The sequence below is a fragment of the Lithobates pipiens genome, unplaced genomic scaffold (assembly GCF_037356315.1).
Source record: "Lithobates pipiens isolate NorthernLeopardFrog02 unplaced genomic scaffold, aLitPip1_a1.2 Scaffold_18, whole genome shotgun sequence".
NCBI classification, from domain to species: Eukaryota; Metazoa; Chordata; class Amphibia; order Anura; family Ranidae; genus Lithobates; species Lithobates pipiens.
This window is the reverse complement of record NW_027507758.1, coordinates 449,301,319-449,325,018: the sequence shown is the minus strand read 5'-3', so window position 1 is coordinate 449,325,018 and position 23,700 is coordinate 449,301,319. Positions and strand designations below refer to the sequence as shown.

The 23,700-nt window shown below is 41.8% G+C and overlaps 1 protein-coding gene across 8 annotated transcripts in view; it reads right to left on the bottom strand.

Moving 5' to 3' along the window:
- Positions 1-23,700, bottom strand: part of U2SURP (U2 snRNP associated SURP domain containing) — a 127,920-nt gene that overhangs the window by 3,447 nt on the left and 100,773 nt on the right. For all 8 annotated transcript variants that reach the window (XM_077488227.1, XM_077488231.1, XM_077488229.1 and 5 more), the window contains 3 exons: positions 17,595-17,705; positions 10,728-10,846; positions 217-384 (listed from right to left, as the gene is read on the bottom strand). In XM_077488227.1, coding sequence (XP_077344353.1) covers positions 217-384; positions 10,728-10,846; positions 17,595-17,705 — 398 coding nt within the window. The remainder of the gene's footprint in view (positions 1-216; positions 385-10,727; positions 10,847-17,594; positions 17,706-23,700) is intronic.

Here is a 23,700-nt window from a genome sequence, read left to right as displayed (position 1 = left end):
GCTCTTCACACAAATATATTTTTACACATTTTCCCTGCAACTGTGATTATGCCAGAATGTCATTGTTATAGTGCAAACTAACTGAACAAAATGTCACACCCTTAATGAATATAGAAGATATTGTCTCTTTTTTTTTTTTTGCAAATACAAACCAAAAAAGTATGCGAAAATAATTTATTTTAAATTTTAAATGGCATGGATGAATTTACAGCTCACCTTTTGGACTTCTTCGTGGTATCTCTGGGAGAGTCTTTATGAGAGGATCGTGATCTGGAGTTGTCCTTGTGTGACCTCTCAGATCGTTCTGATTTTGGTGAAGGAGATTTGCCTCGCTTACTACTGCTACTGCGTGATGGACTGGGGGAACCACTGTGACGTTTTTTCCTGGAGGAATGTGAGCAAATGATAATTCTAGTATCAGGAACCACTATATTTATAAAGACATTTTAGAAGCCTGAAAATGACACCCATCCAATTACTGCTTAAACATGTGCCAATTAACTCAAAACGTGCCTCTCATAGTAATAAACATAGCTGAACTAAAGTGCAAAAGGCAAGGTAAAAGTAAAGATTAGAATTATGCTGAAAGCCTTAGGGGAAAGGCTAATAGTGGATTGACAGAAAAAACACAAATGTAATAAAGCAACCCAGTGTAATAAAGACAAACATGCTGAGATCAAACATAACTGATGTGTATGGACAAATCTGTAAGCCCACTGGCAGACATCGGATTAATGTTTTTTTTATTTTTTTTATCAAGAGACTCTCTCCTTCCCTATATTTTAGCTATTTGACAAGTGAGCCTGTAATAAAATGACATAGCTTTTGGACAGTGAAGGTTGGGCCTCATACAAGTAGCAGTAACTATGGGCCCGAAGTAGATATGCATCCTTGGCTTATACTATGCTGGCATTTCTCTCTGCTGCTGGCCACGTGAAAAGGATTCCCAGTTCAGGCCTGACAAAAGTTAAGACACTGTGTAAAATTTACATAACAAAATATAACAATCTGCAAATCTCAAACCTTATTGTATTCACAATAGAAAACATATCAAATGCTTAAACTGAGAAAATGCCCCAAGAAAAAATAAAAAATAAAAAAATCAGGGAAATTTTAAATTGATGGTAGAAACACGTCTCAAAAAAGTTGGGGCAGGGCCATGTTTACCACAGTGCATTTTCCCCCCCTCTAACAAAACTCTGTAAACATCTGGGAACCGAGGAGACCAGTTGTTGGAGTTTTGGGAGAGAAAATTTTTCCCATTTTTGCACAATATGCGATTCTAACTGCTCAACAGCCCTGGGTCGTTGTCGTATTTTTCATGTCAAGATGCGCAAAATATTTTCAATTGGTTAAAGGTCTGGACTGCAGACAGGCCAATTAAAGCACAGTTCCACCTAAAATAAATGTCAGCAGCTACAAATACTGCAGCTGCTGACGTTTAAAATAAGAACATATACCTGTCCAGGGTGCCCGTGATGTCCTCACTCGAAGCCGACCCGTCCCTCAGCTCCAGGTGGAGGTGCCAGCATTGCTAGCACGGGAATCAGCAAGAGAAGCCTCGGGGCTTTCACACTACAGACAATTTCGCAGCTGGTTTAAGGCAGATTGCAGGCGCTATTTCTAACACTATAGCGCCTGCAAAGCGTCCTTGGTGTGAAAGGGGTCTAAAACCCCACTATATCTTTCAGCATTGAGGTGCCTTTCCAGATGCACAACATGCCCATTCCATAGGCACTAATGTGCCCCAATACCATCAGAGATGTAGTCTTTTGAACTGAGCGCTGATAACAAGCTGGAAGGTCTCTCTCTCCTTTTTAGTCTGGAGGATGTGGAAAATGTTGCCAAAAAGAATGTCAAAATTTCAGTTCATCTGACCACATACATTTTCCACTTTGCATCAGATCATTTAAAACTAGCTTTGGTTCAAAGAAAATGGCGGCGTTTCTGGATCATGTTCAGATATGGCTTCTACTTTGCATGGTAGAGCTTTACCTTACATCTTTGGATGGCATGGTGAACTGTGTTCACAGGCAGTGATTTTTGGAAGTATTTCTGAGCACATGCGGTGATGTCCATCACAGAATCAAGCTCGTTTTTATTGTAATGCAGCCTCAAAGATCAAAAGTATTATATTATATGTTTATAATATAATATAATATTGCGTTTTGTCCTTTGCACACAGAGATTTCCTTAGATTCTCTGAATCTTTAGATGATAGTATGTACTGTAGGTGATGATATATGTAAGGATTTTTCAAGTGTATATTAAGGAATATTATGCTCAAATTGCTTGCCAATTGTTAGATGCAACTTTTTTCACGGACTGGTGAACCTCTGGTCATCTGTACACCTGAGACTGTCACTCCATGATGCTCTTTTTTTTATCCCAAGTCATGTTGTTACGGACAAGTTGCCAATGAACATTAGTTGAAAAAGGTCCTTCCAGCTCTTCCTTGCTAGTACCACTTACTTTGCCAGCTCTTTGCTGCCCTGTTCCAACTTTTGACATATTGCTGCCACCAATTTCAAATTTACTTAAATTCTTTTTTTTATTTTTATTTTTTTATTAGTTTCTCAGACTAGGCTTTCTAATTTCTACTGTAAATAAAATATAAGTTTGAGATTTACAAATCATTGCATTCTGTTTTTACACACTGTCCCAACTTTTTTGGAATTGGGGGTCGTGCTACACTATGGAGTGGTGTTTAGTTAACAGTTATATAATGCTGACCAGTCTTGCCAACCTCATTAAAGTCCATAAGAGTTCATTTTTTACATTTTTGGACTTCAAGAAAAATATTTTACCAGTAACTCAAAAACCCTAATTTCTTCATTGTACGTCACAGGACAAAGGAATTTGTATTCATGACTACTTGGGGTGTCCTAAAGCACTGAACATGAGGGTTGGGCATAAAAGGAACAGGGCCAACATGCCCAAAAGAGAAGAGGTTAATCTCCACTACAAAGCTACCTGTAAGACCTTCCACCCAAAACTTGCATCTGAAAAGGCATGACCATCTACCTGGTAAAACTTCAAGAGAAGCTTGATGCTGAATAGCCCAGGGAGCTTTGACACCCCTAGTGGAAAGGGCCTTTCCTAGGAAAGGAGGAACCTTGTCCTTGTTACTACAGACCTAAGAAATGAGCTGATAAATCCATCTAGAAATCGATGCCGCCTGACCCTTACGAGGAACTTCAGACATAACAAAGGGGAACCAGACTATAGTTGTAGTCTTTGGATAAACTTGAAGATCTCCAATCAGCAGGCACATTTTTTTTCAGATGGTGGATTTGTTAGTTGAATGACCAGGAAAGGTTCAGTGCAGAAAAGCGCAGTCAACTCAGATGCTGAGCGGGTTGATCTACTAAGACCTGGAGAGTGCAAAATCTGGTGCGGCTGTGAATACTAGCCAATCAGGTTCTAATTTCAGCATGTTCACTTAAGCTTTGACAATAGAACATGAAAGATGATTGGCTTATATGCAGAGCTGCACCAGATGTAGCACTCTCCAGTTTTAGTAAATCAACTCCTCCTGTGAGTCAAGATAATGGCCAACAAAAAAGACCATCTTGCATGTAAGAAGCCACAAGGTAAGCAGTCTGCAAAAAAAAAAAAAGACAACCAAATTAAGGTCCCACGGAGACAAGGGGGGGCCCATGTACGTGAAACAATCCCTGTGATAATCCGTGTGACACCCTGTACAAGGCTTTTGACAATGAAGGAGATGAGTTAGGTCTCTGAAAACAAAACAGCCAAGGCCAATATCAAGTGTCATCCCTTGATGGTGCTTAATGCCAGAGTACATCTCCACATCACACTGGGGAAAGTTAGGATGTGACGTGGGAGTCTTACACCAGGCAAAAAAGGCCATCCATGTAGGGTGGTACACCTTCCGGCAGGTTGACTGCCTCAACTTGAGGAGTGTAGGAGATACAGGATCAGAAACGTGCCTATCCCTATTCCAGAGGTGACCTGGCATCAGTTACACTAATTCAGTAACTACTGAGGTTTGTCCTATTAGAACAGGATTATAGCTGAAGAGCTCTGGAGTGACGCGGAGCATAGGCGACAAAATCAAAAGGCAATGTTCAACCCCAGCACCTTCACACAAGCTTGAACCAAGAAACTTTTAAATGACCTTGTGGATTCTGACTGGGCTTGAAGAAATGCAAATTTATTCTGCGGAAGCAGAAACTTCACCTGAGCTGTGTGAAGTAGTAAGCCTAAGTACTCAAGGCGTTGTGATAGAACCAAGCCCAGCTTCTAAAAGTTCAGCACTCAGTTGAACCTCTCCAGGACCAGACATTTAACATCTGTTTCTAGCCAACTGTACCCTGACAAAGGTCCACCAGGTATCCCAGAACATTAAAACCCCAGGTTCTCAACCCCAGAACCGAAACCAACAGCTTGGTAAACACTCTGAGGGATGTGGACTGGCTGTGAGACTATACCACAAATAATTAGTGGCTCTCCTCCATTGCGAATTACAGAAGTTGCTGGTGAGGTTCGAAAACCAGGATGGGTAGGTAAGAATCCTTGATCCACTAATACAATAAAGTCATCTTGATGAAGCAAAGCAATTAATGATCGGGTGGGCTCAAACATTTGTACCTTCAGGAACTTGCTCAGGTTGGAATAGAAGCAACGAGATCTGTCTTTTTCCGATAAAGGTGCCATGATCCCTTAAGACATCATTATTTCTGGGGGTTCTAAGAAAACGTCTCTTTTTTTGTAAATATGAAGATACCGTTGAGTGCATAAAGCCTGGAGGCCGCAAGCCATGAAACACCAGCTTGCAGCCACTGGATACCATGCTGCTGACCCAGTCTTCTGTGACTTCCTAAGTCCAGGTGGCCATGAAGGCCAATGGAGCGACCCTTCACTCATTGGTCTTCAGAAGTGGAGAGCTTGGCGGTTTAGTTCTTACAGAACTGGTATGTTGGGCTTTTGCTTAGGAACCAAGGCATTTACTAAGCAACTGAGGCTATTTTCTTACAAATAGGAACTCTTCTTGGATTCAGAAGGAGTGACCAGTCTCCTGACCTGCCACTTTCTCCTTCGTTAGGGGTAAGAGTGTGCTTCCCCCCCCCCAGTCACCTTCTGGATAAAGGTAACCAAGAACAGTCCAAACAAGCGTTTGCCCACAAAGAGAAGCTTCTCTGTTGGAGAATGACCACATGAGAAGCATCCTATGGGTCAAGTGTTGGTTGGTGGAGATAAGTTCCACCAACCACCACTAGGATGCTTCTTATGTGGTCACACTTGGTACCAAACCAAGAATTCTACTGTACGGAATCTTCCAAATAGACTTTAGGCTCTCAGAAAATTTTTCCAGAAGTTTTCAAATGGCAGGATCTTCCAGGTCTGATTCTCTAGAATGGAGCATATTATATAGCCTTCACCAAGCCCATTAGGGCTTGCTAAACTATCATCTCTCTCAGTGGTAGGAGTGGCTCTGCAGCCTGTGGCAAATATCCTCTTTTCAGTGGCATCTTAAATATTGGGTCAGTTTTATTCAAGCAGGAAACGACAAGGTGAACAGTCGAAGGACCCCATTTTTGTAGAATTCCTTCCTCCTCCATGGGTTATTGGTATGAAAAATGTCAGTGGTGAAAACTCTCTCTGGGTGAGCCCAATTGGCATACATCACTTCCTGCAAGTGAGCTAAAAAAGAAAAAAAGACTTATTTTATGGCGGCTGCCAGGAATCAAAACCAGTGATTTTAAGAGGACAGGATTCTGGCAGTGGTTCATGTTAATGCATACCACATCCGTCAGGATACCCACAGTGGTCTCTTGTCCAAGACTTGAACCCTAAAATTCCTCTTGGGAGGAATCGCCCACAAAGCATACCTGATCTTTACCAGCTTTCTCCTTCCTAAAATGAGACTCTTCCTCAGAAGTTTCATCCCCCTTTAAATGGGGAGGAGAAAAAGAAGAGTAGAAACCAGTGAGAACCCCCTGAGAGCGCATTACTCAAACCAGATATGGCTGCAGAAAATGCCGTCCTTGACACAAAGGAGGGGAAGATTGTGTCTGTGATAGTGTGGAAGCAGAAGGACAGGGATTCGCAGCTAATTTGACCCTTTGGGGAGCCATTGCAGACAAACTGCGCAGTGATCTTTCTCTCCGTTTAGGGAATTTGGGAACCAACCCCATAGTCATTGTCCCCCAACTCCCTGCATGCATGAGGCAATGACTGAGGGTTAAGAGGTCTATAAAACCCAGAAATGAATGGCCACTCCATAATACCCATGTGGCAAGTCACACCCAGTAGACATGTGTCCCAATACTTGCGGTGCTTCTGCCCTCCAGAGTGATCACTGATTTTCTAGCCAGTGTATATCTACCTGAAGGTGACAATATAATCTAAGTAGTCATGAATAGGAGCTCCTCTATGTCCTGTAATGTACAATTGAGAAACTTTTTTTTTGTTAAATCGTTTTTATTGTTTTTTCATAGTAACAAAGAAATAACGTTATATGTGGATATTGTCCGTCATATAGTAGGTTGTAATAAAAATATTCATACAAGTAGTTGCTAATATAACAGAGGTTTTGAACCTGGATATGTTTTATGTTCAATTATAATTACTTAATGCAGAAAGTGTGATTTCCCCTCCTCCATGCACCCCAAAAAAAGGGAACACTTTTGTAACCGGGGGTTGGTCAAGATTGCCATAGATTACTGGTTTGTGAGCATGAGAAACATATTTTAATGTGTATTTTATCGATATTGCTTTGCACTGAGACCTCCATTTTTGTAAGGTAATTTGCCAAAGTGAACACTAAGACTTGAGGTTCTGTTTTTTTAAGAGTTTTTTGCATATTTTTTTGTTAAATCAAAGCGGCAGGATGCAAGCTTTGGTTATCATCAATCAACTGAGTTTACTTTTTAAATCATCATGACAACTGAAACTACCCAAATGACCCTGATCAAACATGTACATACCCTGGTGATTTTGGCCTGATAACATGCACACAAGTTGACACAAAGTGTTTTGAATGGCTATAAAGGTAACCTTCCTCACCTGTGATGTGTGTGTGTGTGTGTGTGTGTGTGTGTGTGTGTGTGTGTGTGTGTGTGTGTGTGTGTGTGTGTGCGCTGACAGACCCTTGCATCTTCCATCCAGTGCTGCACTGATTCTGAATCACAGGGAAAGCAAAAGAATTGTCAAAGGATGTGCGGGAAAGGGTAGTTGAACTTTATAAAAAATTATCCAAGGAATTGAGAATGCCAATCAGCAGTGTGGAGTTCTGTTGAAAACAAAACACGGTCAGGTAGACCAACTAAAATTTTAGCTACAATTGCCAGGAAAATTGTTGGGGATGCAAAGAAAAACCCACAAATAACTTCAGGTGAAATACAGGACTCTGAAAACATGTGGTGTGGCTGTTTCAAGATGCACAATAAGGAGGCACTTGAAGAAAGATGGGTGCATGGTCAAGTCGCCAGAAGAAAGCCATTACTAAGAAAACATTGATGGCAAGATGAAAGCAGTATTTTATCGAAAAATACTGAAGGAACATTTTCACACAAGACAGCCCAATAATTTACTGGAACTGGAGGCTTTTTGCCAAGAGGAATGGGCCGCTTTACCATCTGAGAAGATGAAGAGCCTCATCCACAAATAGCACAAAAGAATTCAAGCTGTCATTGATGTTAACCACTTCCCGACCGGCGCACGCCGATGCACGTCGGCAGAATGGCACGGGCAGGCAAATGGGCGTACCTGTAGGTCCCTTTAAATCTGCCGCCCTGCCATCACGGGCGCGCTCGCGTGCCAGTCGGCACCCGCATGAGTCCATTCGCGGGTCCCGCGGACTTGATCGCCGCGGGCATACCTCGTCTCACGGGGCAGCTGAACTAGGAGATGCCGCTGTAAACAGCATCTCCCAGTTCTGTCTAGCAACAAGTGACGCTGATCTCTGCTCCATGTCATTGGAGCAGAGATCAGTGTTCACTAAAAGAAAGCCCAACCCCCAACAGTTAGTAACACACCCCTAGGAACACTTAACCCCTACACTGCCACCCACTGGTTAACCCCTTCACTGCCAGTGTCATTTACACAGGAATCACTGCATTTGTATAGCAGTGATTGCTGTATAAATGACAATGGTCCCAAAAATGTCCGATGTGTCCACCATAATGTCGCAGCCACGATAAAAAAAAAAAAAGAAAAGAAAATCGCTGATCGCCGCCATTACTAGTAAAAAAAAAAAAAAAATAAAAATAATAAAAATGCATTAAAACTATCCCCTATTTTTTTTACCAAAAATATGCAGAAGAATACCCATCGGCCTAAACTGAGGGGAAAAAATGTTTTTTTAGATGATCGCCGACTAGCCTGCATCTGTGACGGCTTTCCCCCCCCCCCCCCCCGGGCGGAGAGCTGACACAGCCCTGTTTCCGTCGCCAGCATTCACTGGCAACCATCTATGCCGATTCGATTCATCAGCACTGCGGAACTATGGGGATTGTAGTCTGGACGTCGACACGACGGGCTTCGCGCATGCGCATTACCCTCCCCTGGCTGTCCGCATCGAGCCGGTGACGTAAGACGCCGGCTCGATGGATGGAGGATTTATAAGCAGCGCAGTTTAGGGACACATAGATCACAGGTATGATACAGGCACCGCTGCGATGCTGGATCTCCATTCTTTGGTAAATCAGATACATTTGCCACTACATTGTAGCAGATCATGCTTTCTTTCGAATATCCCTACTTATATTTTTTCTATTTGCTTTCAGGTCTAGCAGATACTGAGGGGCAGCAAAGTGCTGCACTCACTAGCTTTTAAAAAGCAGTGTATCGAATTGGCTAACCTGCTGTGATTTTTTCACATTTATTGTATCTATATTGATACATGGTTACACTATTTCATCTTCCTTTATTCTTGAAGGTAAAAGCATTTATTTTTATTTTTTTTACTTTTTTTACTTTTTAGTTATACATTTAAATCAGGCTTTAATTGATAACTAATGTTCAATGTCTGTTCAACTATTATCTAATTTTGTCATTTATTATTAATTACTCTAATCAATATACTATATATTTCTTTGATATGGAGGCTTTTGCCCCAATTCCCCCATATAATTGAGGGCATTATAACGATTAGTATTTAGTCCAATTTAACAATGTTTTAGTTTTATTCATTTTCCTTTTCATTTTATTTTTGTAGCGCTTGCTTACCTCCATCTATGTCCTCCATTGAGCTGGGGGACCTTTGATCTAGCTTGTCTGGCTTACACAATTATTTTCCAACTTTTGCCGGTTCCGGGATTGCGGTGTATCTTTTGAATCAGGGTAAGCACCGCCGTATTGGACCAAGCATATTGAGATTATATATGATCATGTAAAAAATATTTTTTCAAAATATTTTTCGAATATATTTTGAAGTGTACGATATTGTGTATTGATGCTTCTCTTTTTAAAAAATTATTTTTCTCTTCATGTTATTGTTAGTTGCACATTCCCCTGAAGAAGCTCATTGCGAAACATGTTGGGAAGAAGTGCGATCACTTTATCAACAAACATTTTCAGGATCCCCAAAACCCAATAGCTATGTACCTTGTGCACATTTTTTATATCTGTTATTAATGTTTATACAATCTATTTTTAACATATTAAATTAAAACTCTATGAATTTTTATATTTTTGTTATTACTTTCATATAAGCTGCACCGTTGAAAAATCCCCTGTTGCATTCCCCCTCCCCCTTTCCCTTTCATATATGTTTTTTTAATATATTTTTGGGGGATATTATAACAAAAGTAAAAAATGCGTTTTTTTCAAAATTGTCGCTCTATTTTTGTTTATAGCACAAAAAATAAAAACCGCAGGGGTGATCAAATACCACCAAAAGAAACCTCTATTTGTGGGGGGGGAAAAAGGACGTCAATTTTTTTGGGGAGCCACGTCGCACGACCGCGCAATTGTCAGTTAAAGAGATGCAGTGCGGAATCGCAAAAGGTGGTCTGGTCTTAAGCCAGCAAAATGGTCTGGGGCTGAAGTGGTTAATGGGGGCAATACACGGTATTAAGAACTGGGGTATGTAAACTTTTGATCAGGGTCATTTGGGTAGTTTCTGTGGTCATTATGATTTTAAACACAGTTGATTGATAATAAATGTCTTCAGCCAAACACTAACCATAAATGAAAGAAAAGTTTGTGTTATTCATATTCTGTGAAAAATGGGCAAGAAATAATACATTCTGCCAGGGTATGTAAACTTATGAGCACAACTGTAAGTTGTAATAAATAAGTTGACCAGCCGCACGCAATTCATTGCTGTGTTCAACAACAGGGAACAGGCAAACCCAGAAAATGACCAAGTGTTTTGTTTCAAAAGTGTCTTGTATCATATTGCTATGACAACATACACTTCTTACCTCTAGCTTATTCTGAAACAGAAAAGCTTTGGTAAAGTCAAGGTAACAGTGTCGACATGCAAAAAGGATTAACAAGCAAATATAGGCAAATTATCATTAGACATGGCAATAAAATACAGCTTCACCTTAGTTTGTTCTACCAGGAAGACTAAATGTAAAGTTTTAATGCACAAGAAATTGGTAACACGAGGGAACTGCACTGATAAGAACTACTTAAAAAGTCTGAATATTTTTTTTTTAAACATCCTTACTAAGATTATGCCGATGCAGGTGAGATTTTAGATATTTGAAAAAGGAGTTTTTAAGATGAACCAAAAGGCTCCATATACTGACCTCTCTTTTCTTGTTGGTGTGGACTCGTCTTTGTCTTTTTTGTCTTTTGTTCGATATTCAAACTTTTCCTTATCTTTCTTATCTCTGTCTCTTTCCCTCTCCATCTCTTTTTCTCTTTCCTGAAGAAAAAAAAAAAAAAAAAAGATACCCGGTAATGACTATTACTGAAAACATACTGCCACCTAGTGGTTTCTAAGGTAACATCTTTATCATTAACACATATGCCAAGGCAAAAAAGGAAAAAAAGAAAAAAACATGCAGTAAATCTCTGCAATACATGAATATTACCGATGTTTTTTCCCTTTAAAGACCCTGTAAGTACAGAAAATGGATGAATGATCAAGGGAAGCTAAATGGGAGACACCCTGTATAAAAGTCTTAGTGCATAGAGCCAGAGACTGTTGGCCTGGCACCTCAACGATCAAGAGCTAGGTTTCTGCCATTTATATGATGTTTAAGACACTGGTCTAGGCACACAGCTCCAGGAAGGAGAGGATAGACATTGCAGAAAGTCACATTCCTAGCTAGTAGCATTGCCAGAACCACCGATTCAGAGATGCCATTGTCGCTTAAAACCTAAGCTTCAACAGCCATGCCACTGAAGCCAGACACTGAAGTAGAACGGTAAATTAGCCCTCAAGACAAAAAAAATCCAGACAATGTGCAAGAGCTCACGGAACATCCGCCAAGAGTTATACCAGGTTAGCATAATACAATGACTGGGCCAGTTACCAGAGCAGTCACTATATCTGCTATAGGATTTCTGTATCTAGAGATAAACCTGTGCCGCTTGTTATTGAACCTTTGGGGCCAGGTGGCCGACATTCAGCATCCCCAACCTATGACAGAAATCTTGGAACACCTCTAGGCCACTCCTCTGGTTCCCCCTGGGTGTGCTGTTGACTGTGACACTTGAGATGTGCACTGATCTAGGTGGGAATGTGAAGTTTCAGTCTAGGTGGGATTCTTGCTGTGGAGGGACTTTGGCACATCCTTAATTGGTGGCTGATATACACCACTACTTCAGCATTGTTCAACCTGAAGTCCCAGAATGCTGATCATGAGACCAGACTCCAGCAACAACCAACCAATTTCCCTGTACTGACAGGGTGCCCAGGACACATCCCCAGCCTGACAAGCTAGCATCTGTTATGAAGGAAGGATTTCCCCAAATCCTGAGCCATCAAGCAAGAAGTGGATCCTTAGTGCCAAATTAATCAGTATATCCAGGGACAGGAGGTCTTAAAGGAGAAGTCCAGTCAAAGCTTGTTTGGCTGGACTTCTAAGGATCACAGGAGTGCAGTTAGTTTTCTACTGAAACCGGGTCACAGGAGTAAAAAACGTGCTGAAGTCAGGAACCGCTAGGTACCTGGACTGACACGCGGCTCAGCGAGCTGCTGAGAGCCTGAGCTTGCCACCCTCACTCCCTCCACAGCCTCCAATGAGTGAGGAGAGGGCAGAGCAGAAAGCTGAGTCCACAGCTCTCTGCTCACAGATCTCTGAAAACAGAGCGATCAGTGGTGTTAGATCATTCAGTTTTCAGTGCAGAGGTGCCGGGGGTCAGATGCTGCATCAGAGGTAAGTATGATTCTAACAAAAAAATTAAATCCTTTACCTCTCTTTTAAAGTATATTTGGCAAATAAGTCTGCCTCGAAACAGAGGCAAACATGAAGCCCAAGGCTCTTCATGGAAAACAGGGGAATCAGACAACTCCTGGACCAAGTAGCTTAAATCTGAGTTTGGAGAGTCTCACATTTGTCCTGAGAAAACTCTCTGGCCTGAGTGGTTTTACAGGATGAGAGCTAGCTACTACAAATAAAGGCCAGAAGTGACTAAAGAAGCAGGAGAAGATTGAAAATATGAGCTCTTGCAAGGAGTAGCACCAGAAAAAAAGATGCTTCCACAAAGCTGTATGGTGGAAAAGCATGGCATGCACATACGTGACACTCCATCAGGTGGATCGTCACTGTGATGCGACCGGAAGTGGGATATTTGTCAAAACTAGGTACACGCTTGCTACAACACCCTACCGAGCAACTGTGCATGGTAGCCAATCAGATTCCAACTTCAGTTTGTTCAATTAAGCTCTGAAAATAAAACCTGAAAGCCGATTGGTTCCTATCCGGAGCTGCATCAAAGTTTGCACTCTCCAGTTTTAGAAAACCCCCCCAAAATGAGTCTGTCAAACATACAGGTTGAATTTCCAACTGTTAAATGTATCAGCAATAAAACAGAGAGAGACAACTGATAGTGAAGTTCTGCCTGCACGGCACTAACAAGGTCCTCCATGGCAAACATAGCTGCCCAGCCCCCTCATAAAGGAGAACATTTAACTGATATAAAGTAGGTGTTATCCCAGTTTGGCTGTATATGTGGAATATTAAATCTCATCTACTGGTTAAAGCCAAGACAGCTTTTTTTACTGACCTCTCGAACGAGATATCCAGACATCTCCGAACCCTTATCTTAATTTTACTAGCAGCTACAATTGCCATAGCATGAGCATGGAAGACCCCTATAGTTAATCTTACACGTGTCAAAAATAACATTTTGGATTATTATTAACCACTTAAGGACTGGGCCTATTTTTTTAAACTTGTTGTTTACAAGTTAGTTTGCTAGAAAATTACTTAGAAGCCCAAAATATTATATTTCCCCTAACACCCTAGAGAATAAAACGGCGGTCGTTGCAATACTTTTTGTCACACTATATTTGCGCAGCAGTCTTACAAGCGTATTTTTTGGAAAAAAAATCAAGTTTTTGAATTAAAAAATAAAACAGTAAAGTTAGCTTATTTTTTTAATATTGTGAAAGATGATGTTACGCTGAGTAAATTGATACCAAAAATGTCACGCTTAAAAGTTGCGCCCGCTCATGGAATGGAGACAAACTTTTACTGTTAAAGTGGTTGTAAACCCTTACAAACCACTCTGACCAACAGGTAAACCTAAATTAAGGCTTACCTGTAGGTCCAAGAAATATCTCCTAAACCTACACGGTTTAGAAGATATTTACTGAAAGACAGGCACTACTGTCTATGGCGCATGCGCCGTAGACAGCGGGGCGCAGGCGCACTATTGGCGTTAGCAGCATGCCGCTGCTAACAGAGAAATGGCGTTCGTGGCGGCTCCCGTGCGCATGCGCGGGAGTGACATCATCGCTGCTCTAGCGCTGAGTGGCCGGAGCAGCGACACCCGGAAGAAGATGGATGCTCCGGACTACAGGGGACAGCGGTGACATCGCTGGCTCCTGTGTCAGGTAAGTGACACATAATGTGCTACTATGCGATGCATAGTAGCCCATTATGCTTTACATTTACAGGGAGACAAAGAATAAGTAAACCCATCAGGGTTTACTTCCTCTTTAAAAATCTCCAAATGCAACATGTAAAAAAAAAATTCTACAGGTTGGCATGTTTTGATTTACAGAGGAGTTCTATTGCTCTTGCTCTAAGGATCGTAGCGATAACTCACATGTGTAGTTTGAACACAATTTTCATGTGCAGGCTCCACTTATATATGTGTTCGCGTCTGCACATTTAAAAAAAAAAAAAAAAAATCTCATCTTACCTTTTACACTGTTTTAAAGAAAAAATTAGGTGACTTTTATTCTTATTACAAGGAGTGTAAACATCCCTTGTAATAGAAAAAAAAAAAAGTATGGCTGGACCTCTTAAATAAGAGATCTGCGGTCAAAAAGACCTCAAATCTCATAATTACACTAAAATGCAATAAAAAATAAAAATAAAAAAAAATAATTAAATGTCATTTGAAAAACAAAACAAAAAAAACGTTGCTTTAAGAGCTATGGGCGGAAGTGATGTTTTGATGTTGCTTCTGCCCTGCAATGGTATGGAGACGGATGGGGGCCATCTTCCCCTCACTCATCTCCATACCCAACAGGGAGAAGGACCCGATCGCTTCAGAGAGGCGGGGGAGGGGGGGGGGCTCTCTCGCCACCAATTAAAGCAATCTTGCAAGAATCCGCCTCAGACCCCACTTTTACCTGAAAGCGGACCGCCTGCTGAAGAGGATACCGGGGTTCTGGTTAGAGGTCGACCGATATGGGTTTTTCTCTGGCCGATGCCGATATTTAGAAATCATGGCGGCCGATAGCCGATATATGATGCCGATATGTTAGGCCGATTTGATTTTATTTATTTTTTTTTTTCCTTTTTTATTTTTTATTTTATTTTTTAATCCCCCTTGATCTAACGCACCTTTCCCACTGGGGCGTTTTTCAGGCGCTTTTGGGCTAAAAATAGCGCCTGTAAAATGGCTCCCCTGCAGTCTGTGTGAAAGACAGAGTGCTTTCACACTGAGGCGATGCTCTGGCAGGATCTTAAAAAAAAAGTCCTGCAAGCAGCACGTTTGGAGTGGTGTATACCGCTCCTCCACCACTCCTGCCCATTGATATGAATGGGCACCACTGCCGAAGCGCATGCAATGCGATTTGGCAGCAGTGCTTCATGGGCGCATTTAACCTCTTCCTTGGCCGCTAGCTGGGTTATATGTGCCCCACTAGCCAAATAGCACCGCTAAAATGATGGTAAAGAGCCGCTAAAACTTGCGTTTTACCATCAACGCCTGCCCGCTCCAGTGTGAAAGCAACTTCATAAGTGATACAGAAAATTTCTTACATTTAAACATTTATTAAACAAAACAAAACCCCCAATCAGTTTACTTGTATGTATGATTTAGATAATAAAAAAAAAAAAAAAATCTATATATTTAATTAAAACAGGTAGTCAAAACTTTTGGACGAAAAAAAAATGGGCTAACTTTACTGTTTTTATTTTATTTTTATTTTTTAAATAGTGTATTTTTTTCCTAAAAAAATGCATTTGAAAGACCTCTGTGCAAATGCCGTGTGACATAAAATATTGCAACAACCGCTATTTTATTCCCTAGGATCTCTGCTAAAAAAATATATATCATTTTTGGGGGGTCTAAGTGATTTTCTGGCAGAAAATACAAGATTTTTACTTGTAAGCAACAAGTGTCAGAAAAGATTTAGTCTTTAAATGGTTAAACTGAGAACTTCTACACACAGAGATGACTTCATTCATTCAAGTGTAAACATTGTATCATTTAGTTCTTTTCTTGGCAGTCTGCCCAGAGAGGAGGAAAGGGTTGCTATGACTACTCAGGCAACTTACACTGACTGAAATGACTTCTGTAATAGAAAAGTCCCGCTGTAGTTCTAAATCGGCTTTTTATCAGCTCAAATCGGCCGATGCCGATTATTTAAAAAACGGCAAATATCGGCCGATATATCGGCCGGCCGATATATCGGTCGACCTCTAGTTCTGGTAGCTAGCTGCTACCAGAACAATGATATCCCTCTTCAAACAGCTGATGTACAACGACGGCGGGTGGTCTGGAAGCGGTTAATGAAAAACGGAGGCGTAGTCTAAGGGACAAACAAGCCAGATTTAAGAAAGTATTGAATTTCCTGAATTGGATACCTTCAGGATCCTTAGTGGTGGGATTGTGGATCTGGGTTGACAGGACCCACTTCTGCCTTCCCTACCACCACTGCTTTTTTCCCTCTCTCTTGTCTGTCTTTTTCTAAGTCTCACCTTCTCTTTTATTTTTTGCTTTGTTTTTTAATTTTTTTTGTATGGATGTTAATGAGGAGCCCATGGTGTTTCTTTCAGACAAACCTATATTTTGGGATGTAAGGCATAGTACTTTGTGCTAAAGGAAACATTAGTTGGTACTACGGTACCCTATTTTTCAGGAGAGCTGGGAAAATACCGGTGTTCTTTGATAGCACGCATTTTGTGAAGTTCTGGGCTTATTCTGTTTGATGAACATGGGCATTTCTAAATACTGAGCTTTACATTATTAGAAAATTGTTTCATTTGAAAAAAAACTGCCTGCCAGAAGTGGTTCTTCTACTGCTTTTATGTCCTTTCACTGAGACAGGTGGGCCCATGGTTTGGTTCGAGAGTGCAACCACCCTTTTATACTTGTATGCTAATGTCAGTATTTTTGCATTTCAAATTTGTTTGAATAAAAACTAGTGAAAAGAAGAAGCCATAAAAAATATTCCAAATCCATTTTTTGTACAATGCAGAAAAAACAACAGTACAATCATTCAAAAAGGCTACGGTATTACAGCAACAGTGAAATCATCCAGATTGTTATTTAACACTAAGTAACTCATTCTAGTGAGGAAAGTCTTAAGAAAGTGCTGACCTGACAGACATTTGCATAACAGAGCTTTTCTATCTAGATGAATCAATTGGCCACTGTGGAAAAGGGCTCCAGTTTCACACAGGTGATCAGAAAAATCATGACTTTTGTAAGTTGAAAGACACAAGAGACCCTAAAGCCAGGTGGTTATCTGATAAGGAAGAGACTACAGGCTAGCATTTGTTACCGACACACTACACCTCAATGCTATTCCTTGAATATTTTACTTAACTACTAATCTGATGCACTTATCAATCTGAGGGCTTGACTTGAGATCACTTGGGCATTCTCCCTGGGTAAACTAATATGTGGCAGGAGATAGAGATTGGTGATGGTCAGGTATCTGTACTGACCATAAGCTTCTCTGCTCAGATTTTTGACCTAACGTTGCAGTGAATAAATAAATATCAAAGTGCAGATCAGTGTAACCAAAATGACTTTTACACCTCCCTAATTTGGTGAACAAATACCCAACGTGAGAACCAGTTACATTATTTACCAGGAACAAAAGTCATTTCCGAAACACAACACTTCTGTCTAAAAGGTAGCGATCTTTTGAAAACTAAAAAAGAAAGATGGGTGGTGACTTTCCAATACAGCCTGTAAGCAGAAATGTACCCCAAGGCAAACAGGACATGAAAAACTTAAATATGTAAAAACAGTACCCTTTGCAGAAGCTTGTCTCGATAGTGTTCAACTTGTTCCTGAATACTCTGCCCTGACTTCTTCGGCCTTTTACCAGATTCAATTTCATCTTGAAACTTCATTACTTTCAACTAAAGAGGAAAAAGTAAGCAATGCATATAAAAAGAAGAAATATTGACAATTTTTATATTCTTTAAAAGGTGTAATTGAAGTAAACCATCAAATCACATTGCCCCTCCCCCTCTCACCTTTCACAGAGCACTATGTGAAAATAAACTCAGATTAGCTATTAGATACCTGGCATGTGCTTTGCTCCTGTTCCAATTACATTGTATTACAGGAATGTTCAATCACTCAATTCATGCCCAACCTCTTGATCTATTCTACAGGTTTCACATTATAGGTGATCCAAGGAGCGCCTGTGTAGTACTGCAACCTGCTGGCTTGAAATCCAACGTTAACAGAGATGGAGCAAACACAAGGCAATTAAAAAATAGAGTAATAGCAGATCTGAGGTCTGGTAATTAGCACTTGCGTTTGGTGGGGGAAAGGGAGGCGATGTGGCATATTAGTAAAAATCCATAATTAAATTTTTACTTTCAAATGAATCGATCTGTTCATAAAAACACCATACAGTAGCTCTTGGTCAATTGTATTCATATTTAACCTTACAAATTTCTTAGAGTGCAAATTCAACTATACACCCACCTAGCCTTAAAACGGTCCTCTCCCCCACTTTCGTCACCTAAGCTAATCTAAGAAAGATGTATATACACTTGCCTATTTTCAGCCCACTCCACTCTGGTCAAATAATCTTCTCTGTAAACCAGCATTTATATCAAGGGAGAGGAGAAAGCACTCAAAGTAGAAACATAGGCAAAACTTTTTTTGTCATCATGGATAGAACAAGGGAGGGTAATAACCATGGTCAGATTTTTTTCCCCCCGCCATCTATGTCCAACGGCGTAGATTTACCTTCATGTCTGGTCCCAAAGCCAAACAGGAAGCGAGAGGAAATCTCTGCAAATTAACCACTTTCAGACCGGACCATTTTGCTGGTAAATGACCAGAGGTCTTTTTACACTTTGGCACTGCGCTGCTTTAACTGGTAATTGCGCGGTCATGCAATGTTGTACCCAAACAAAATTTGCGTCCTTTTCTTCCCACAAATAGAGCTTTCTTTTGATGGTATTTGATTGCCTCTGCGATTTTTATTTTTTGCGATATAAACGTAAAAAGACCGCAAATTTTGAAAAAAAATGATATTTTCTACTTTTTGTTATTAGAAAAATCCAATAAACTCAATTTTAGTCATACATTTAGGACAAAATGTATTCAGCCACATGTCTTTGGTAAAAAAAAAGTCAATAATTGTATATTTATTGGTTTGCGCAAAAGTTGTCACATCTACAAACTAAGGTACGTTTTCTGGAATTTACGCAGCTTTTAGTTTACGACTGCCTATCTCATTTCTTGAGGTGCTAAAATGACAGGGCAGTACAAAACCCCCCCAAATGACCCCATTTTGGAAAGTAGACCCCCTAAGGAAATTGATAAGAGGCATGTTGAGCCCATTGAATATTTTATTTTTTTGCCTCAAGCGATTGAATAATGACAAAAAAAAAATTTTTTTTTTTTTTTACACAAAGTTGTCACTAAATGATATATTGCTCACACATGCTATGGGCGTATGTGAAATGACACCCCAAAATAAATTCTGCTGCTTCTCCTGAGTACGGGGATACCACATATGTGGGACTTTTTGGGAGCCTAGCCGCGTACAGGGCCCCGAAAACCAAGCACCGCCTTCAGGCTTTCTAAGGGCGTAAATTTTTGATTTCACGCCTCACTACCTATTACAGTTTTGAAGGCCATAAAATGCCAAGATGGCACAAAACCCCCACAAATGACCCCATTTTAGAAAGTAGACACCCCAAGCTATTTGCTGAGAGGCATGTTGAGTCCATGGAATATTTTATATTTTGCCACAAGTTGCGGGAAAATTACAAACTTTTTTTTTTTTTTTTTTTTTTCACAAAGTTGTCACTAAATGATATATTGCTCATGCATGCCATGGGCATATGTGAAATGACACCCCAAAATAAATTCTGCTGCTTCTCCTGAGTACGGGGATACCACATATGTGGGACTTTTTGGGAGCCTAGCCGCGTACGGGGCCCCGAAAACCAAGCACCGCCTTCAGGCTTTCTAAGGGCGTAATTTTTTGAGTTCACTTCTCACTACCTATTACAGTTTTGAAGGCCATAAAATGCCAAGATGGCACAAAACCCCCACAAATGACCCCATTTTAGAAAGTAGACACCCCAAGCTATTTGCTGAGAGGCATGTTGAGTCCATGGAATATTTTATATTTTGCCACAAGTTGCGGGAAAATTACAAACTTTTTTTTTTTTTCACAAAGTTGTCACTAAATGATATATTGCTCACGCATGCCATGGGCATATGTGAAATGACACCCCAAAATAAATTCTGCTGCTTCTCCTGAGTACGGGGATACCACATATGTGGGACTTTTTGGGAGCCTAGCCGCGTACGGGGCCCCAAAAACCAAGCACCGCCTTCAGGCTTTCTAAGGGCGTTACAGTTTTGAAGGCCATAAAATGCCAAGATGGCACAAACCCCCCCCCCCCCAAATGACCCCATTTTAGAAAGTAGACACCCCTAAATTTAGGGGTACACTAGTGAGACTAGGTAATAAATGGCGGGTGCCCTGAAACTATAAAAAAATAACTAACCAACCAGCGTCACCTGTAACAGTTATATGGTGATCACTGGTGAAAGGGTTAACTAGGGGGCAATCAGGGGGCTTTATGCGGTAGTATATGGGGGTCCCTGGCGCTATAAAAAGCTGCGGCGAACCTAAATACCTACCTGCCTAACTAGCGTCACCTGTGACACTAATACAGCGATCAGAAAAACGATCGCTTATTAGGCTGGGTTCACACTGGAGCGATGCGGGAACGCCACGAATGCGCGGCGGGTTCCCGCATCGCATGCCTCCCGGCGGCAGTTCACACTGCCCTATGCGAACTGCTGGGAGTGTCAGTGAAATGTTAATGACACCCCCAGATCAGTTCGCATATCGCAGTGCGATCTGCAAACTTGGATCGCATGGTGTGAACACCCATGCGATCCGATTCTGCTGCGGACCAAAAAAAGGGTCCCGTGCGAGTTTGCGGCGGGTGCGACACGAATTCAGCCATACTATCTGTATAGCTGAACTCGAATCGCACAGAGATCGGATGTGATTTGCACTGCAGTGCGGTGCGAATCACATCCGTTCTCATAAACCGCTGCAATGTGAACCCAGCCTTAGTGACACTGGCGACGGGGGGTGATCACGGGGTTAAACCTTTATTGGGGGGGTTAGGGGGGTACCTTAGAACTAAAGGGGGCTAACCCTAACTGCCCTAACAGTTATTAGTCACAAATGACACCTGCCGGGTGATCAGGGGGTTAAACCTTTATTAGGTAATAAATGGCGGGTGCCCTGAAACTATAAAAAAATAACTAACCAACCAGCGTCACCTGTAACAGTTATATGGTGATCACTGGTGAAAGGGTTAACTAGGGGGCAATCAGGGGGCTTTATGCAGTAGTATATGGGGGTCCCTAGCGCTATAAAAAGCTGCGGCGAACCTAAATACCTACCTGCCTAACTAGCGTCACCTGTGACACTAATACGGCGATCAGAAAAATGATCGCTTATTAGGCTGGGTTCACACTGGAGCGATGCGGAAACGCCGCGAATCCGCGGCGGGTTCCCGCATCGCATGCCTCCCGGCGGCAGTTCACACTGCCCTATGCGAACTGCTGGGAGTGTCAGTGAAATGTTACTGACACCCCCAGATCAGTTCGCATATCGCAGTGCGATCTGCAAACTCGGATCGCATGGTGTGAACACCCATGCGATCCGATTCTGCTGCGGGCCAAAAAAAGGGTCCCGTGCGAATTTGCGGCGGGTGCGGCGGGTGTGGCGGGTGCGGCGAATGGCTGAACTCGAATCGCACAGAGATCGGATGTGATTTGCACTGCAGTGCGGTGCGAATCACATTCGTTCTCATAAACCGCTGCAATGTGAACCCAGCCTTAGTGACACTGGCGACGGGGGGTGATCACGGGGTTAAACCTTTATTGGGGGGGTTAGGGGGGTACATTAGAACTAAAGGGGGCTAACCCTAACTGCCCTAACAGTTATTACAGTCACAAATGACACCAATGCAAAAAAAAAAAAAAAAAAAAAAAAATGACATTGGTGTCACTGTGACTGGGGGGCAGGGGTAATTGGGGGGGTGATCGGGGGGTAAAGGGGGGGTGTGAGTGTGCCTGGCATGTTCTACTGTGTGTGGGATGTGTTGGTGCAACTCACTGATCCGCTCTCCTCCGTGTCGGAACGAAAAATACCGACACGGAGGAGAGAATACATCACTTCCTCTCCTGTGTTTACATTACAGGAGAGGAAGTGATGTCACCGGGGATTTCCATTCGTCGGGAGCGATCGCGAGGGGGTGGCCATGAATGAATGGCCGTCCCCTCGTCCGGGATCGCTCCCGAACGAAAACCGACCGCCGCAGGCACCGGGCGGGGGCCCGATCGGGCCCCCGACCCGCGGGAGGCAAAGGACGTACATATATGTGCTTATGCCTGCCCGTGCCATTCTGATGACGTACATCGGCGTGAGGCGGTCGGCAAGTGGTTAAGGACATTTCTTGGGGACCCCCAGGTCTCCACAAGTGTCCTCATTGGAAGATTTCCCCTCTACTACTTTTCTGGGGACAACCTAAAATTTGGGGTTTTCCTTTACATATAATGGTAAGCAGGGCCAATTGAGAGGGTGAATCTCCTTAACAGGGGCACAGACAGCAATAAAAACTGAACTAAAAAAAAAAGTTGTGTCTATAGTTATTCACCACTTAAGGGCCGGGCCTCTTTGAGACTTGTTGTTTACAAGTTAAAAACAGTTTTTTTTTGCTAGAAAATTACTTCGAACACCCAAACATACCTTTTTTTCCCCTAACTCCCTAGAGAATAAAAATGGCGGTCATTGCAATACTTTGTCACACTGTATTTGCGCAGTGGTCTTTTTTGAAAAAATACACTTTTTTGAATTAAAAAATAAGACAACAGTAATGTTTTTTTTTTTATATTGTGAAAGATGTTACGCCGAGTAAATTGATACCCAATGTCACCCTTCAAAATTACACCCGCTCGTGGAATGGAAAAGTTTTACCCTTAAAAATCTCCATAGGTGACGTTTAAAAAAAATTCTACAGGTTGCATGTTTTGAGTTACAGAGGCCTAGGCTAGAATTATTGCTCTGGCTCTACCGATCGTGGCGATACTTCACATATGTGTTCGCTTCTGCATGCGAGCTCAGTGGAACGGGCGCATTTCAATTTTTTTTGTTCTTATTTATTTTACAGTTTTTTTATTTTTACACTTTTTTTTTTTATTATAAAAGGAATGTAAACATCCCTTGTAATAGAAAAAAAGCATGACAGGTCCTATTAAATGAGATCTGGGGGTCAAAAAGACCTCATATTTACACAAAAATAAAAAATAAAAATAAAATTGTCTTTTGAAAAAATAAAATAAATGGCCCTTTAAGAGCAAGGGCGGAAGTGACATTTTGACGTAGCTTCCGCCCTGCAATGGTATGGAGATAGGTGGGGGACATCTTCCCCTCACTCGTCTCCATACCACACAAGGAAGAGGACCTGATCGCCTCCAGTAAGCGGCAGAGGGAATCGGAGAGCGGTGGGAGGGGGCCTTCTCCCGCAAAAAGTTTTTTGCGGCGAATCCACCGATTATCGGCAACCGGACCGCCCGCTGAAGAGCTTAATCAGGGTTATGGCAGCTAGCTGCAGCCATAACAAAGATATCCCTCTTCAAACTCCCAACGTATATCGGTGTGCGGTGGTCCGGAAGTGGTTAACTGGTAAAGCCTTGAGCAGTGATGTCACCCACAGGCTTCAATGACCCATCTGTTGTCAGCGCTGCCTTTTCTCTCCAGCAGGGACACTGGGTGGCAGAGGGGAGCCAGATGGACTAGAGTGACCTGAAAATAGGCAAGTATACACAACTCTCTACAAAAGTTACTTAGTA